This window comes from Asterias amurensis, chromosome 16, assembly GCF_032118995.1.
Source record: "Asterias amurensis chromosome 16, ASM3211899v1".
In the NCBI taxonomy this organism is placed as follows: domain Eukaryota; kingdom Metazoa; phylum Echinodermata; class Asteroidea; order Forcipulatida; family Asteriidae; genus Asterias; species Asterias amurensis.
Window position 1 is genome coordinate 16,007,352 of NC_092663.1, and position 19,021 is coordinate 16,026,372.

Here is a 19,021-nt window from a genome sequence, read left to right on the forward strand (position 1 = left end):
ACTCACTTGTTTCTACTCTTGTTGCAAGTTGTTTCCGATGATATTAATATTCTACTGGTCTTCACAGCTGTACATTTTTATATCTCTGTTGCTATTAAATAACTGACATATGAGTACGTTATACAACATGAAATTCATTCAAACTGATATTTATTCCCAGCATTAATGTCAGACCATGGAGGAAGGATGAGACGAAGTTAATACAAACAGAAAACGGGTAGGTGATCAATTTCGAAAGAACTTCTAGCTAAAAAGTTCAACACAAGAGAGAGGGATGGGGCGAGATGTGTATGCAACATAGCTTAGTTGCTAAGCTTCGTGGGTTCTGAACGCAACGACCCAGACTTAATGACAATCTCTGCCATCCACCGCAGTGGGATTACACACTAATCACTTTGTATTTTGACAAAATACGCAAGACCCCCTGTCCACGAAACCTCTATTAATAAAACGATTGCTATGGCAACTTCAACCTGTCATGTAACATTTTTTACATGGGCCGCCAGTTATATTTTGCCAGGAACTTCGGGTTTCATGGGACAAAAAAGCCAATGTCTCAATGGTACAGTTTACAATCAAAATACGTCTGCTGAGGGGAAATTTCAATTGGCATTTCTGATATTTTTGTTTTTGTTTCTTTCGCATTCGTAAAATAAAAAAAGGTGATCCTCGTCCAATTCATTTCACGAACCTGTCGAGTATGTCTTTGAATGTCATCGGGTATCTAACCATAGACTGTAAATATTACTAATAGAAACTTGCTGGTCCCTCTGGGTAGGATGGCTTCAGACAGAAAACATGTTTTCCCCGTACCTCGTTAAATTGTGTAAATATAGTCAAGCTCATGTCAATATCTAGTCTTGTTGATCCATGAGTTTGTACTAAGATCTGGCACCCTTCGGTGAAAATAGACACAACATTCGAGAGCACTTAAAGACACTGGACACTATTCGTAATTGTCACAGACCAGTCTTATCACTTGGTGTATCTCATTATATGCACAAAACAACAAACCTGTGAAATTTTGAGCTCATTTGGTCGTCGAAGTTGCGAGATAATAATGTAAGAAAAAAGTTTTAAATCTGAGGTCTCGAAATCAAATTTGTGGGAAAACTACGTCACTTCAGAGGGAGCCGTTTCTCACAATGTTTTATACTATCAACCCCATTATTCGTGACAAAGTGAGGATTTATGCTATTAACTATTTTGAGTAATTACCAATAGGTGTGCTCCGCCTTTAATGCTGCCATTTTATACCTGAATCGTTTTGTCACAGCTCTTGTACACTGATAGCAGTTAACATTTTGAATATTTATCTCAGCAGAGGCTTCAGCTTTCTACACATCTTTTCTATGTGAAGTCAGCTCATCTACTGTCGTGCAAAGACTGTTTATTTACAGAGTTGCGATTGACATAGAGAGACCAGGGCCCAATTTCATGAAGCTGCTAAGCACACACATTTGCTTAGCGTGGAATTTATTCCTTGATAAAAAAAAACAGGATTAACAAATCAACCAAATTTCCATATTGCTTGTTACTGGTATTCAGCTATCCCGATCATCACGCTGAAATTTGGTTGCCATTCCTTTTTTTATAAAGGAAGAAATTTCATGCTAAGCAAATTTGTGTGCTGAGCAGCTGGTAATGGTTACTTCAGAGGGAGCCGTTTCTCACAAAGTTTATTTTTACTATCAACAACTCTCCATTACTCGTTACAAAGTAGGTTTTTATGCTAACACTTATTTTGAGTAATTACCAATAGTTTCCACTGCCTTAAATAGAGCTCTATCAAATTGGGCCCTGGTCGTGCACGTAGCAGATAGTCAAAATAAAACTTACCGCATGGTTGCTAGTTTGCTCTTCTTCAAGTTCCACGAAGGGTACAATAGTGCCTTCGAATTGAGCATCAGTATCTATGAACTCGGAGTAAGAGTTGTTCCCGATGAAGGGTTGTAAGATAACAATCATACAGATGTACTTCAAGATGAACGAAACCGCTAAGTTTTTATGGATTGAGATTCGTGTGCATTGAAGGGACCTGAAACAGTGAGAGTAAACAACAACAAATTAGCATAAAGCAGTTATTGGTTAACGTGAGAATGTTAATCAAGTAACGAGAAGAGTACAAAGAAACGAGGGGAACTAACTCATTAAATGACGAAGGAAATTGTGAAAGACCGATTTTTTGCTTACATGACTATAACTAAGTGTTTTTTTGTATTCGTGTGCAATGAAGGGACCTGTTGACAGTGAGAGTAAACAACAACAATTAAGCAAAACATATGTAACCAAACGAACTTGCATTCCGCAAATTCGTCCGATTATTTGTCCTAACATATGCAGGTTAATAAGTGAGTCAGTAAGGCTTTTAAGGCTAAAATAATGGTTAAAATAAGCAATCAAATTTATTTGTAATCAACTAATGATAAGAGTACACTGAAAAGAAGGAGAACGAATCAATTAGTTGAAGATGGAAATTTGAAGGCTGATATTGTTTACATGATTACACCATTAGTATCTTGTGCTTGTTTTAATACAACGTATATTTGTTTTTAAAAGGATATCACTCAACGATAACTAATATTTTGAAGATTGACAGAACATGTGTTCTAAACTGTTAGACATCACGTGGAATTCATCCACTCAAATGGACCGCTACACAGATCATCTCTGAACGTTTCAAATTGAAGTTGTCCTGTTTAGGAGAGAGATACATACGTTTTCAACGTGAACATCATTTCCTTTCTATTTTTATACCCATTTTTCATATGAATGACCCTTTTTTATAATTAGGAAAATTGTCATTAAAGACCATACAGTTCTGAGCAAACGAACTGTAGTGTTCCTTTAAAATGTGTTTCTCATTTGGTGCAAGAATCATCAGTGTGGATACACAGAATGATAGGTTATCGTTCAGCAGCATCCATAAGGAGGTAGATAGGACGCAATAAGCATCTTTTCTTAAAGACACGATAGACCAACCCCTCAACGACAACCAGACTGCGGTTTCGTCTTAAAGGAGCACGTTCCCTTGGATCGGACGAGGTGGTCTTTTAAAAGCGTTTGAAACCGTTTGTTATAAAACGCATATGGTTTATAGAAAGATGTTTTAAAAGTAGAACGTAAAGATCCACACACAATTTTGACTCCACAAAATGGCCGGCTGTGTTTCTTCGTGACGTAAAAGGAAAACCATGCAATTTCGAGGCAGTGTGGACCATTATATTCTACTTTTTAATTATCCATCTAACCATTTTCATTTTATAATAAATGGTTCCAAATGCTTTTCAAAGATAAACTCTACCGATCCAAGGCAACGTGTTCCTTTAAGAAATGGCGAGATCAAGTCTCAAGTCTGATTGATCTTATCAGCCTTAAAAGAGGAGTCTTCTTTTGTGTCGAGAACATCCATTTCCTCTTTCTGTGACTCACGTAGACATGTTTTGTTTTGCTTTAGTGTCCCCAATATCATATTATAATGAAATGACAGAAATGAATGTTTGAGTGTCTAGACTATTGACCCAAAATAGAATGATTTAGAGGAACGTTACAGAATTTGTAAGAAACAAAAGTCGTGAAGATCACAGATTAACATAAAACTTACACGGTCAAATGATGGTGATAGTAGAAAACATCCCATGAAATATTATTGGTCTGAAATGTCATATTTGTTGAGAAGAAGAAAACAAATTATTTCGTGTTTGGAGTTGGTCGCTTAGTGAGCGTTTTATTCATTTTTCTTGTAGCATCGATGCCTTGCAAAAATGGGTGATCGGTTTTTCACTATTTTCTCGTGACCCAGATGGCCGATCGATCTGAAACTTCTAGAGGTTTGTCAGTTTATGTATATGGTGGATTACATTAAGTGCTTACACTGCCAGCAACTGTTTGGTTAGCAACAACCAATTATGTAATGTCCCTTTAATGTAGGAAACGGAGGCTACGTCAATCCCAACGATTTTGGCTCATGCCTGTATGCTTTGTTTTAACCGGGGCAAAGGCACCAACGCATTTTCTCCTTGGTAAGTGGCACCATATGAGGAAATTTCTACTGAACACTTCAAGGGCACCAAGGCAATGAACAGGGGGCATGGAGGCAATCGCCTTTGTGAAGTACGAGGCCTGATGGCTGAATGGCTAGATCATAATGTCAGTTGCTAATGTTTGACACGGGTCGTGCTGATTAATCAGGACAAACCTTAACCACTGTTGGGGAAAGTAGGGCCTCAATAGGTTAAGTCAGAAACAAGTGCCTGTGGCTCCACAAGTGACAATGATGAAGTATCGAAAGATGCTACGGTCAGGCCGTGACCGTCGCCTATAGCTTGCTTGATGGTTTCAAATGGCTTCAATCGAGGACTTTAAAGTGGTAAATATATAGTCTGGTACCAGCACGGTGCATTATTTCCATGTTTATACGGTAATAAAGTTCACAGGATAGGGCTGGTGAGAGCCATTGCTGAAAAACAAAAGTCTAACATTATTAACAAAGGCTTGCTCGATGGTTTCAAATGGCTTCATATTCGATGAGTTTAAAGTGGTACATATTATAGGTTTTGTATCCAAGCCATATTTCTTAGTAGTTTAGAGTGGTATATATTATAGTCTTTATATCCACGATGCAGACTTTTTTTCCATAAGATTTTTAAGAGATGAGAGTCATGCTGACATAAGTCTAAAAACTAAACATCATTAGTCTAAGAGTTGTGTTAAAATGATTGTGCGCCATTTTGATAACCATGGAGTTAAGGTTTCACAGAACTTTTAGGAACAGTGTCGTCAGCACAAGAGAAGTAGATCAGAGAGCAGGCTTTCATTATAATGTGACAGAAAATAACGGCTGATTTTTGTCACCATGCTAATTTTCTTCTAAAAGTTCTTAACAAATGATGAATCATGTTAAACGATTTCACCCCTTTGGCCGCCAAGGGTCATGAATAATTCAGTAACGCCTGACAAGAAACCAAGTTTCCAAACTCGATTACCCTAAATTGGCAACTTTATACTCGAAGCTTTTCCAACTGAAGTAAATGCTCCCTCCCAAAATGTGGTAATTTAACCCGTGTATCGACAGACTGTGCCTCCTGGTTTTCAACAATGGTGGGTTGAACAACCACATCAACACAACGGGGTAGTTGTGTCAGATGGTCGGATGAAAGGCTAGGCTTTCTCGTAATCAAATTGAAAGCAATTAAGAAAAACAAGTCAGGTCACTCCAATCTGGTCTTGTGTGTCTCTCTAAAGATGAGCAAATTTGTAAGACAATTTAAATCTTGGAAGACAAAACACGTCTGAATGATGTAGGTTTATATTCTGGGTCACTTCATACAAAGGCGCAACACAAACTAGACTGGCGATATCACACATCGTATAAATTGGAAAGCAGAAATGATAGACACTCAAACAAATCTTTTTGAAAAGCTGCTTTTCTCCCAAGAAAGGGTGTATCTCAAATAAACAAGGATAAATCAGGTGAGATTTTGCGGTAGTCCCAAAATGTCAACCTCTTTTGAGTAGTGTGTGCTCACTTTCGGTACCGTATGGAGACCAAGGTTAAAACAAAAGAGAGAGTAAAATGTCTCCACATTGAATTTCTATCTAATGACCGCGGTGCCCAACAAGGAAACTTGTGCACAAAGACTATGGGAAACTGATGTAATGACAAACGAAAGAACACACGAATGTTTCCCAAATATGCTTTTTTTTTTTAGAATGACTCTCTTCTCAGTAGTGGTGGTTCTAAGAAGGCAAAATACGACAACTCTTTTGTCTTGGAAGTTTATTCCTCTAATGGTTTTATTCCTCCTTTGGTATATCACGTTGTTGGTCATGACGTTGATCCTTTGTCACTAAGTATAATTTATCTGTAGAAGTTTCAGCTTCATTTTAGTCGTTAAGTTTTTGAGAACTAAGTGCAAATCACAGTGCAATTTGTTTTTCAGTAGAGTCGCGTAAAATACGTGCCGTCCTTCGAGACGAAAATTATGTTCGTGACAGTGTTTTACTAATTTCTCAAGAATTACAGCATCTCTCACAACTAGTAATATTTTAAGGGGAGCTTCTGTCACAATTATCTTCAACTAATTAAGTTAATTGCAATTATGTGGAAATTGTGCTTTGTGTTCTACAAAAAAGTACAACTATCCCTTAAAGATTTCGAGGTGAAACTCTACATTGCACTATACAGAGGCTTTCACTTAGGAGAGCTGAATACAAATGATCCCATATTGTGTGTTAAGAGGTTCGCGTGGCTTGTGTTCTTCCTTATTGACCGAACTCCCCCGTAGGAATATTGAACGTTATGTCGACCAAGCATGCTGCGTTACACATCAAACGGCCCGCAACATACGTAGGAAGTAAAAACAAATGTTGTGATAATAGAAAGGCTAGGCCAAGTCAACAAGGCAGCGTTGGTTAATCGTGTGTTAGATGCCTAATAGGAAACACATCTTCCCTGGTGTTGAGAGCGTATAAATCGTGTCGCGGTTGGAATTGTTACAGTTTAAGCAGATCGATCGATTTGAATTTTAGATCAGACACGTGGTTCACGATTTCAGACGTTGTATCCAATATTAACTGACCGTTATTGGTTTAAGCAAATGGAGCCTGACTAATGGTGGTGTAAATGTGTGCACTTTTCGATGTCAATATAGAATCTAATACTGATGAATAGCAAATGCCCTCAATGTTTTTAGTTTGTCATTGACGTAAACATGGTTGACTGTGTTTCTATTATCTAAATTCCTATACCTGACCCATATATTATAAATCAGTATACATAAATAATTTTGAGCTGTTGCAGTACGACCGGCTTGCGGTTAATAACTTAAGCTCTTATGGATTGACTAATCCCCAAAACAGAATCATCTTGCGAAATTAGAATATATTAGAACACAACTAGCCTGTAAACTTTAATCAAACATGCAGATCTGTGGCTGATTAACCGCACCGGTGCAGTCTTTGAGGAGATGCCGTGTAATATCGAAAAACGACGGTACCTGGATCTGGCGTGGTCCCGCTAATGAAATTGTGCCTTCGTGTTGTCTTTTACGTGGGTATGGAAAGATGACTTGTGCCTATAGTTTCCAGCCCAATTGTTTCGCAGCTTGATCCAGACCGAATTTTCATTATTAAAAATCAATCACTGGATTAAGTGAGGGGTGAAATTTGAACTGAGGGACAGTAGTATACCAATGCACCGCATGAAAACAACCACCTCTGTTGTACAGTAATTGCCCAAAAATAAACTCAGGTTTATTGGGTACAATAAAGTTCATAAATAAAGTAAACACAATAGTATTTTCAACAGAGTTAATCATTCAGATCTTAGAGTAGACCATGTGACTTCTGAAACGAGCAACATTCTCATGGACTTCCTGAAGGCATTTGTACACAGCTCGATTTAATAAAGCGCATGTTGGGACACATCATGTGACTTACTTGAAATAGCAGAATATGAAGAGTGTGATTGCGAGAAAGATGAGTGAGAGGACACATCCAAACATCCAGACGTACTGCATGGTCTGGTGGCTCAATGGGGGGTTCTCAAATACCTGAATAAGAGAAAGAAAAAAAAGGACTTACTTACATAATATATATTTGGTTTGCGGTAACACCATGTGTGTATCTACTTGCCAGGTAGAGTTGTTCTTAGGGAACTGTCTTGCTTTATTCTACTGCCGTGGAGTAGATAATCGGAGGTTCGGGAGACTTCTCAGTTCTGAAAAGAACTGTCCTGCTTTATAACTATTACCAGGGCGGATGGTATAGAAATTTGACTGGACTATTACTTTAGCTTATAGGATCGTAATAACTGTACTGCCGCGGAGTCAGTTCGGAATTGGTCTCTATAGGATCGTAATAACTGTACTGCCGCGGAGTCAGTTCGGAATTGGTCTCCACGGCAGTAGAATAAAGCAAGACAGTTCCCTAAGAACAACTCTACCTGGCAAGTAGATACACACATGGTGTTACCGCAAACCAAATATATATTGATACCCCACCATGCAATGCCTCAAATCCTATTTACTTACATAACGTGTGCATTATTATATCCAAATACCTGAACAATAAAACAGAAATATGACTAAGAACAAACTTTTACCATACTCAAATACCTCTCCGAGAAAAACAGATTTTACCAAGTATCAAACTTTTACTCCATACTCATATGCCTGAACGAGCAACACAGAGTAACAAACTTGTACAATAAAGTCGAAAGTGGCAATCCAATACTTTTGTTAAAAAAACAATTTCAGTCTTTGAAAAAAAAAACCAGGTTATACAGCAAGCGAAGGTGAAAAACTTTAACAAATTTCTGCAAAATAAAACAAACCAGTTAAGTGCACAAATGTAATGAATCAGGTGAGGTTTGCGGTATCACCGTGTGTGTAAATCTTTAGTGTTGGTTCCGAAAAAAACGGTGATTGACAACTCAAAACCAACACTATACTCTAAAGAAATTTTCACATAGTGCTAGTCTCACCTGACGTTTCTCATACGCACGCAAAGTTAGCAATCCTACTTAAAACATATCTACCAATCAATCAGTCTAAAGTCATTTAAAAACGGTTAAGTTTAGAGGTTTTCTCCCAGGCGCTGCGGCATAAATGGTTAGTAAGTCTCCTGGACAGGTGAGCTTCGAGGAGTTTCTTAAGCGTTTAAAAAGAAATAGCATCTCTTATATAATAAAAGAGCAATCTTCTTAACAGAATGGATATCATCCAGAGATTATTGAGTTAAAGGTGACAATTTTAAGATGTCAATTATGAGAAAATGGTCGCTAAAAAAATGCAGCATTTCTGAGCTAAATCCTTTGAGAGATGTATTGCTAATCTTATTACTCTTCAGGCGAAGTTACACACAAGTACAGAAACACGATTCAAAACAATTAACAAAAACCATAAGCCTTCTGAGATATGAAAGGAGACAATAATTGCACTGTTTGTTGTGGGTAAATCTGTCTAAATATACCCCAACCAAGCAGTGTAATCATATGGTGCTCGGAATACCTGAAATATGGCCGAGGTTGTTGCTGCTGGCAAGTATATTGTCATTTGCAGCTACGGTGATAATTTTCTGGAGATACCACCAAAAGAATGTTTTGAAAGTTTTGACCGTTATTGCACGTGTTTTTATCGAGTAGAACGAGTATATGGTGGAAGTGTCGTGGCCGAGCGGTTAAGAGCACCGAATTCAAACTGTGGTGTTTCTGATCAGCAGAGTGTGGGTTCGAATCCCCACCCGTGACACTGTGTCCTTGAGCAAGACACTTAACCATTGCTTCATCCTTCGGATGGGACGTAAAGCCGTTGGTCCCATGTGTTGTGTAACGCATGTAAAAGAACCCAGTGCACTTATCGCAAAGAGAAGGGGTTCGCCCCGGTGTTCCTGGTTGTAACTGCTTAATGCTAAATAATTGGGTCTCAGAATTCATCACTGCAACAACCTATCTTTCTGAAAGTTTGTATATACTCAGCGCCTTGAGTACCTTGTTTGGTAGATACGTGCGCTATATAAGACTTCGATATTATGGTTGTGCCACATGGCAAGTATGTCATTTGCAGCTATGTTAAAAAAAAAATCGGAGGTATCACCTAAAAGGTTTTGAAATTTTGTTTGGCGCACGTGCTTTTATCACGGAGAAGTGGTATGGTTGTGCCACGTAGCAAGTATGTCATTTTCAGCTATTGATTTTCTGGAGAACATTTTCTGTTTGCCATAGCGCACCTTGAAGCCTAAGTTAATAAGCAGCATCCAGCAACAGAGGCCAGCGTTCTCCTGAAGACGATCGGCGCATACGAATCGAAACGTTGAATCGTTAACCACGGGTTCTTTTCAGAACCAACACTTCTCAAAAAGAGACTCACATGGTGAAACCGCAAACCTTTCCTAGAGATATCATCTCGAATATTTTGAAATTGTTATTAGTGCACGTGCTTTTATCGCAAAGAACGCATATAGTTGTACCACATGACATAAATAATAAACCTCAACACTTTGCAAAATGCGCAATCTGGAACTCTTTATTAACGGTTTACTGCATTTTCAGATCCTGTGTTGATTTAATTATCGAGAAATTGCATGAACTCAATTAGATTCAAACAACTTAGAGACCGTGAATATATTAATGAGGACAATTGAGTTGCCACCTGGTGGATCTTAGAGCGAAGACATGTCGACATGGACATCGTGCGTTCCAGTTGAGAGCTTTTTCCAATTCACTTTCAATGCTCCCCGGTATTAAAATGTTCAATGGAAATGTTTCATCGATTGCACCGTTTCAAAGATGGAATAGCTGGCAAGAATGTGGAAGGTGGTAACACTTTCATGCACCATTTGTTTTAGTGATAAATTGATCATATGAACACATTTAATGCTATATTGGATGGGTTTTTGCAAAACAAAAAACAGGTTACACCGGAACCCTCACGAGTCCTCTGTACTTTTCTGAAAACTGTGTGGCCGAGTGATCTGTATTTGTTGTTTTTGTTGTTGTTGGTTATAATTATATATATAGTTTTTTTTGGTTTTTTTTAAATTTAAAGAATTTTAAGTAGAATTTTAAACTATTCATGGTGGGATAATAAACAGTTAAGGTTTGCGGTCGCACCTAGACTTGACTCAAGTACCAATCCCGTGCCACCCCGAGGAAACTACTGTTTTGTGATGCTCTGCATTCCAATTTTCCAAAACCTGTTCCGCATGCGGGGGACCACATTTTGACGGCGAGCGCGCACTGTACTGTGTATGCTACGTGTTGTTTTATAGTAAGTTTGGGTATGGACCTCTCACACGAGAATGGGACCTGAATCAAGTCTAGGTCGCACCCTGTGTAATTCTCCTATGATAAGTGTTGGTTCAGCAAACATAAAAAAGATGACATTCAAGCAGAACTTAAACATGGAATTCTATAATTATACAGGAAATATCACAGAATAAAAACTACAAACAATTCAAGGTCAACTTACTGGAGGCGTGTATGTCTTCAGACACTCTTTGTAGTTGGTCCAACTCGCCCAGTTACCAGTCTCTTCGCAAGCTCTGTACGCCCTGACGTCTATCAGATTCAAGCATAAAAGTGTTTCAACTCAAAAAAAGGTTACACAACATGACAACTTCAGAAGAAATCCATAAAGTTACTAGATTTGTGACGAAAATGTGGTTGTCCGTATTAACGCAATGTTTTGTTTCTGTAATCCGAAAATGCCACTGTCGTAGTGCTTTTCAATGGAGCGATTCGAAAAATAGAATCCTTACAACAAAAGTCAGGAAAATGGTTGAGAATTGAAGGCAACTCTAAAGTGCGGGAAAAAATGCGTTTGGGACTCGAGCTTTTTTATCAATGTAATGTAAATAGTCTATTGAACTATAACAACTCTTTTGTATGTCCATTGCCACGCAGGTCTATTCATACAAAGAAATCCGTCAGAATTGACCCATATAAACATTTTGGGTTTCCGTGGGTCTTGACCCATTTTAGGGTCAGTATGGTCCGGAATCTGTGTCAAACTAACATAGACATGAGTCAAACGGATACACAATCCGAGCTTAAAACCCCTTTTTAACAACTTTTCTGGTCAGCCTGACCTTTGTATAAATCAGTGAACATTTATTTTTAATCTCACCCTTTACAGCGCGAGACGCGGGCAGCCAATTTTCAAGTCTCTTAGTTAATAATATTTTCAGCACTCTATTTCTCAACACTTTACTCATCCATGATAAAAAAAAAAACATGTCAAATACTCTGCCTGAAGTCTTCTTTGGTATTACGACATCTCCCGCAAAATCCATTGCCATTAAGGAAAACTGACGGATAATTTTCATCTCATGGTTGAGAGTAATATAGAATCTTAAAGTTGTACAGGATGGGCAGAAATTTATTACAAAATTACAAAATTATTACAAAACTTTATAGCTGCAGACTGTGTTCATGTTTTGTGTGGTCGCATTAAATAACAAACCTGTGAAATGTTGGAACACCCGTTGTGTGAGTCAAGAGAAAATAGTGGAAAATCACGGACTATTTTCAGCATGTAGACACATTGTCGTTAATTTTGGTTGTTACATCCATAGAGCTAGGTCCTAGCTGTATGTTACAACATAAATCAGCTGTTGCTATTTTTCTAAGGGCTTTGACTTTCTTTCTTTTTTCGAATATGACTTTATTTCAAAGTGGAAAATCACGCACTATTTTCAGCATGTAGATGTTGTCCTTAATTATGGTTGTAACTACCGAAATCAGCTGTTGCTTTTTTTTAAATAGTGTTTTAGAAAGAAAAAAAAAAATCAAATATGACTTTGTTTCAAAGAAAAATATTTCCATAAAAACATGTTTTTAGTATGAACTTTCTAATCAGTAATCTTTCAGGACTTTACAACTTATCAATGGTGTTGTATCCTTATCGTGTATAATACCTTAGGGAATGTTCTTGACACGTCTCATGTAGGAATTTTAGTGGATTTGAAAGAAATTTCTAGGATACAATAATATCATCAACTGCTGCTTGAGGACCTTTTAGAAATTTCCGGCTTTCCAGTAAAAGAAGACAAAAGGACAATCTCGACAATGTTGTACAAGACTTTAATAATCTTGCCGAGGTTTGCAGGAGCAATTTGGAAAGTTATTGCTTTTGAAAATGTCATGGCCCCGTGTAGGAAAGATAAGGTGCTTGCTCGTCCGTAAGAACTACTAGCGCATCAAAAGCTGTTTAGTCAGGCATGCAGGATCCGGTTATAAGATAACTTAATCTGTTGGAAGTTTCCCAAATTGTTTCATTAAAGGGAGGTAATACATTCAGTAGTCACTCCCAAAAGTAATGATCATAATCACTTTGGTTGGCCAAGTGTTTAGACGGCATGACTTGCAATCACAAGGTTGTGGGTGGAATCAGCGGTTAGTTGTCAGGATTCGAACCCACAATCTTTATAGTTTTACATTAGTTTTCAAATTATTTTTAGTTTTCAATGTAAACACGTAACATTAAAGTCGTTTAACTACTGTCGTGTTTTATTTGTAATTGAATACGGACCTAAATGAAAACAAAAAACCTTCAAAACGCACACACGCGGAACGCATGCAGACACCCTTTGGCTAAATCATAAACCCATATCCCCATACAGTTGGAATGGGTCTATCAACAGCTTGGCACATTTTCGTTTTAAAGTATCGGTACAAGAGGGAATGTCAAAAGACAATATAAGATAAAATGTTACAAGGCTAAATCAATACGTACATGTTGAATTGAACGCTGGGCATGGAATGCTTTCATTGTGACCCGCAGCCTGAGCAGGCCAGCACAGTATCCCATCATATGATGTATTACATACAGGAACTCCTACACAAGAATAAACAAGAAAAAATAAGAAGAAATGTTAAAGAATTCAGCAAATGTATAAGAATGCCACCTGCTAGTTTGTTGATTTTTTAGAATGGTGTTCATTCTCCGAACGAGGAACTGCGTCTACCGGAACGCCCACAGCATACCTCCCCCAGGATTTGGAGCATGGGCACGGTCGAGAAGGTGCCAGAATCTTCGGTGAGGATTCATGTATTATGCTAAAAAGGTACAGAAGGGGGAACATTGGGACGTGAGCTTGCACCCTGTGGCTTATGTAAAGAAAGCTGCACGGTGTTCAGAATTAATCCAAGCCTCTAGATTTCATTAAAAAATTTGCGAGACTTTTATACCTTAGGTTTGAGGGTGGAGACAGTTTAATGATTGGTACCTTTATGTGAAAGGTCAAGTCTTTAAAATTCTTCTTCTTTCCACCTCGGGAATTTAATCTTCATGTAAAAATGCATATTCCCATGTTATACGTAACTGAAATACATTAGTCGGTGTTCTTATTAATTGGTCTGTAAACACCTGTTGCACTGGGAGTACGTGCGGAGAGAAAAACTCACATTTTGCGGTTGTGCTTTTACTGGTCTTTTTGCTCAATGTTGAGAGAGTTGTTCGCTCTGGGGGATTTTGTTTTGTTTTTGCTGTATAAGGACCGTTTCGCATGAAGCATTTATAGGAAAACCAGTTCCATGCAATCTCCAAGAAGAGAAGCCATTCAAATTTAAAATTCTCATAATGTTATTGGGAATCGTAAGACGGTGTGATTCAGAATTATTCATGTGCTACCAAACATAACATGCACTACAGTTGGTTGCCTGCAAGTTGCCTGTAAAAATTGCTTCGTGAGACAAGGCCCAAAGTGTTATCTTTGAGGGTTAATAATATTTTAACAATTTGTAATTGAGCCGACAGCTGGTCTGACCTGATTTTTATTCTTGTTGGGTTTGATATGAGGGCTATACTTGTTTTGTTTTTTAAAGGTTTTTTTTTAGCATTATGTTCTACTACAAGCGCTTCGAAGAATTTTCACTAATTTTTTTCACTATTATGCTGTTTAGTGTCGGTATTTATTATTCAAACAAGATTCCAGTAACGGCACGTATAATGAGTTTACATTTCAGAGAGTTAATACCTAAATCTAGTTCGGAATCTCAAACCATGGCTATCTAGCTCAAACTTAAGTGTGACTCTCCGTCACTGCACTTTTGAGGAACTTCAATCCAAGGTTCTCAGAATATCCCATCAATTTAGAAACAAAGGCGCTTCAGGTGATGTGAAAATAAGAGTTCCTGTAAATCTTAATTTGCAATTGTCCTTGCTTCAAGATGTCAATAATAAAAGTTGAATAGTTCATTTTATAAAAAGGTGCCTTAGAAATACAGACCTGTGTGCCATTAGTGGTAATAAGTTTAGCAGCAGTGTCTATGCATGCTACATTAAGACACGCCTATAGGCCAGGCATGCTGTTGATACAATACTCCCTACTCTAGACCGAACCGACTACAGTAGTGCCCTATGAAAAGCATGTATGCATCACTGGGGCACGTTCCAGTAAAACGAGACCCTTCCCACTTGGTCACGAATTCCACTTGCCTCTGGCATGAATCGTAAACTATGTTCGACCTCGCGCCGCAGACGGCAAGTAGGCATACCCATGCCGTTTTAAAACAGCGCGCGTTTGTTTTATATTGGCGCCAAGAGTTCCAGAGTATAACAAATTCACCGCCAACGGCGTAGTAACCTACGCATACATGATGTCTATCGGGTGGATGGCGACATGGGTATCCGACTACTAGATGAAAAACGTTCGCTAAGCACGAACCACTTGCAAAAGTACAAGCAATCGAGTGTTTGATACTATAACCAGGGGGTGGGTAATTAGTGTCTCTTAATGGCCAGTCAATTAACATTCTAATGACCCAGTTTCTAGGCTTGAACGTGGCGGATGGTAACCATACGGTCTCAAGTGGTTATCGTACAGCCTTTGATGTTTACCTACAGTGCATGGTGCTACCCGCGGGAAATTAGCCGAGCAATTGGATTCAATCGGTCTCTGGTGTGACGTGCACATCACACGCTGAAACAATCTAATACATTTTAGCGTTGGGTGAAAGTTGGCAAATACCGCAAAGTGGCTCATAAAAAAACCATAAACGATTAACAAGTATCGGGTTTTATTGTATCTAGTTTGTCCGTTTTTAAATCTCAGGGGTTTTAATACCCACATGTATATACTGAAATAAAATCCATCGGCTAGCTGTGCCCAACCCTCATCTGGGATAGCGCATCATGAGTGTTAATTACATCCGCTTACTTTCTATCAACATCATAGCGTATGTGATGATTACATTTTCAACATCTAGTATTGGGTTTCTTCACTGTTAAAGGCACAAAACACTAGTCCGATTAGTAATTGTCAAAGACCAGCCGTCGATTTCACAAAACTCTTCCTAACTTAAGACTAATCTTAGGACTTGGGACGAGTCCCAACCCTGCACTGTAGCATGCAGACCTTAAGATTAATCCTAAGTTAGGACGAGTTACTCGCCCTATCTCGAAATAAGACGAGTCCTAACTCTTTGTGAAATCAAAGAGCTGCTTAAGCAGACTATTATGCTTACATAATTGGTGCTAAGCATAAGTTAGTGGGATACTAGTGTAACATTGATCATGTAACATGGTATTTTGGCTGGTAACATTAATCTGGTAAGCATAGTCGTGCTTAGTAACTGAACTTGTTTTGCTTTTTATAGCAGCTCTATGAAATTGGGTTGTCACTAGAATTATTTCAACATTATGCATAGCCAAAAACAAATTTTTTAAATTAAAAAAAGAACTGGTCATCGAAGTTGCAGGAGCATAACGAAAAAACATGTGTTGCAATATTGGGTGCTTTCAGATGCCTAGTTAATGGCTTCAGGCCCGAAGTCTTTAAACACTTACCTTTTTCCAAAAAAAAAGGTTACTTCAGAGAGAGCCGTTTCTCACCATTTTTTTTTTTTTTTTTTTTTTTACTATCAGCAACTCTCCATTGCTCGTTACCCAGTAAGTTTTTTATGTTTACAATTATTTGTCAGTAATTACCAATAGTGTCCAGTGCCTTTAAAACAAGTCACCATAGACTGGTGTGCCGTTTTATTTTCTATTTATTTATTTAGGGAGGGATTGACTTTTGCATGTACAACTGTGATATCACTCAACGTGGATTAGACGTTTTTGCAAAAAGGCAAGCCTCACCTCCCCACCTGCTTGGTTTTTTAAATGAAAGTTTGGAGTTTTTGTCAATGAACGTCATCATCGTTACGGTTAGTAAAATCTCCCTAAATATTTTAAAAACCCAGCATTTTCTACATGTACAAAATGCTACGCGGAAACTGTGTAATATCGGATTTCCTTTCTTCTAAGAACTCGGCATTATGGATTCAAATCAAGAGCCAAGTGGCCTTGTAAGAAGGCACATCTGAGGATTAATGCTTCAAGAGAACTTGCTGTGCCATATTGCGACGTCTACCCGCTCTGCCACAGTGCTCAGCTCAAAACGGCACAGCTAAAAGTCCCTCAAAATCCAGATCACAATCGCAGTCTTCAAAACAGAACTCCAAAACAGAACCAGGCATTGAATTATCGCTAGACTCACCTCAAGACGCTAAATTGAGATGAATCCCTAACAAAAAACCCGCGATCTCAAATCCCTAATGAAACTAATTGAATCCTACATTTACAATCAAAATGGAAGACTAATTCTACGGCATTCCCCCTTGATAATTCACAAATTAACATTCGGCAACATCTGAGAAATTTTGCGCCTGTCACAAAGAAACACAACTGAAGACAATTCGAGCATGCTGGAAACTAATTTAGGTACATATCGAATTAAAACTGAGAAAGCAATTTGTTTTGTCTCCTTTGATGTTGTGTCAGACTACAACTTACAAATTAGGTGCAGCACCACTGATCATTAGCAAGTGGTTTCCATATACAACAAATTCTACACACTCTTAAAACAGTGTTTAGATTTTCAACACATTGCTAAGCATAAGTTTTGTACCCATTTTTCTGATTATTGTGTGTGGTTGAACGCTACAAACCATGTGAGCAGGTTTCAAAATAACAAACACGTGTATCATTTTAACATGTTTAAAAAGTAGTACAACATATGTGTTGAACTATAAACACAGTCTTTACGGTACACAGTTAGTAAAGCTTGCAACAACAAAAAAACACGAAATTAATTAAGCATTATTATACGAAACATACAGTGACACCGTGTAAATAGATCTCTTTTGAGTGTAGTTCTGGGAATGATGCTTAATGATGCGGACAGAATACCCCGTCCCATCATTAGGCATAATTAATTCACTTACTAATCTCATCAACAAAACTCAGCACGGACCTTTGTGTAATACACACAATGGATATCAATATTTTATAACTCTACGTCAGGAACACCCACACAAATATTTTTAACATTAATACTGATGTTTCATTCAATTGATCATCATTCAAGTCTACAAATTCGTACTAACTGCAGATTAACCATGGTAATGTAGAATTGTGGATTTCTCCCTGCTCTTAATTTGAAAGCAGCATAGATGTTTGCTTATCACTTTGTTCTACAGAGTAGATTTTGATTTATCTATATCAGTCACACCGTTATTCAAACTTTACTATTTGGAATTTAAAACATTGTAACAGTTCAAAGGTGTGGGCAAATTTTCATTCTAAGAATCGCTTTTAAGTAAAATAAAATAAAACGGAGTTGTTTTTTAGGTTTAGTTTTGATCTTGGTCGTTCCAACGCACTGATAAGAAAAGTCATTATTAGAATAAAAGATCCAAATCTAGAACTATCTCGACAATCGCTTTTAATTTTCTTTAAGATGGTGTGTTACGTAAGCGTCTTCATTCCCAATACACAACAAATGTTGTCAGGATAAGCGAACATTTCTAAAAGCCCGATTTGCCAAGCCTTGCAAAGCGCTGATACAAATTGGCAAAATAGCGAATTAAAACATACTGATTTCTCTTCTGTTTCGATTAATTCTTACCACATGCAAGCATTCAAGGAATATTTGTGTGTTTGATTAATTTTAAAACAGAGTGCAAGTAAAAATTTACTGAAAATATTGTATTATTTCCGAACAAACTGTAGTTACTTTGATATATTGTAATTCGACAGTACTTTCAGAGCTTTCGGGTATTTTCATTCAACCTTGGACGCATTGAAGTGTCAAACAATTGCATCGATGTAGCTGATTTTTTTGTTTTTTTTGTTTGCTAAATCAAGCGTCTAAAGGCCAATGTGAATAAAACTTTTTTCGCAAAGGTGGGATTTGCGATATTTGCATCCCAGCTGTTGAAAGCAAGCTTGTGTCATTAAATGTTACGGCTATTATGCAAAATTAATTCCCAGGTTGTGAATACAGACAGAATAATTTCACCAGACAGAATAATTTCACTTTTAGTTGAATTTGTTTTACATAATGCGAAGTTGTGGATAGCATTAAATATTAGAGTAAATGCAAACTTTATTATAATGTTGTGGAAACAGAAGGAATAATTTCACTTTTACTAGAGTTTTCTTTTAAAACGCAATGCAAGTTCTTTTCGATTGTTGAATTTTCATTCCCAGTTGATTTCATGTTATTTTATTATTCATGGTTTATTTAAAACATT

General features: G+C 37.7%; 1 protein-coding gene across 2 annotated transcripts in view; it reads right to left on the reverse strand.

Moving 5' to 3' along the window:
* Positions 1-19,021, reverse strand: part of LOC139949054 (corticotropin-releasing factor receptor 2-like) — a 105,574-nt gene that overhangs the window by 15,855 nt on the left and 70,698 nt on the right. For both annotated transcript variants that reach the window (XM_071947457.1, XM_071947458.1), the window contains exons 3-6: positions 13,236-13,337; positions 10,971-11,059; positions 7,441-7,553; positions 1,840-2,038 (exon numbers count right to left, since the gene is read on the reverse strand). In XM_071947457.1, coding sequence (XP_071803558.1) covers positions 1,840-2,038; positions 7,441-7,553; positions 10,971-11,059; positions 13,236-13,337 — 503 coding nt within the window. The remainder of the gene's footprint in view (positions 1-1,839; positions 2,039-7,440; positions 7,554-10,970; positions 11,060-13,235; positions 13,338-19,021) is intronic.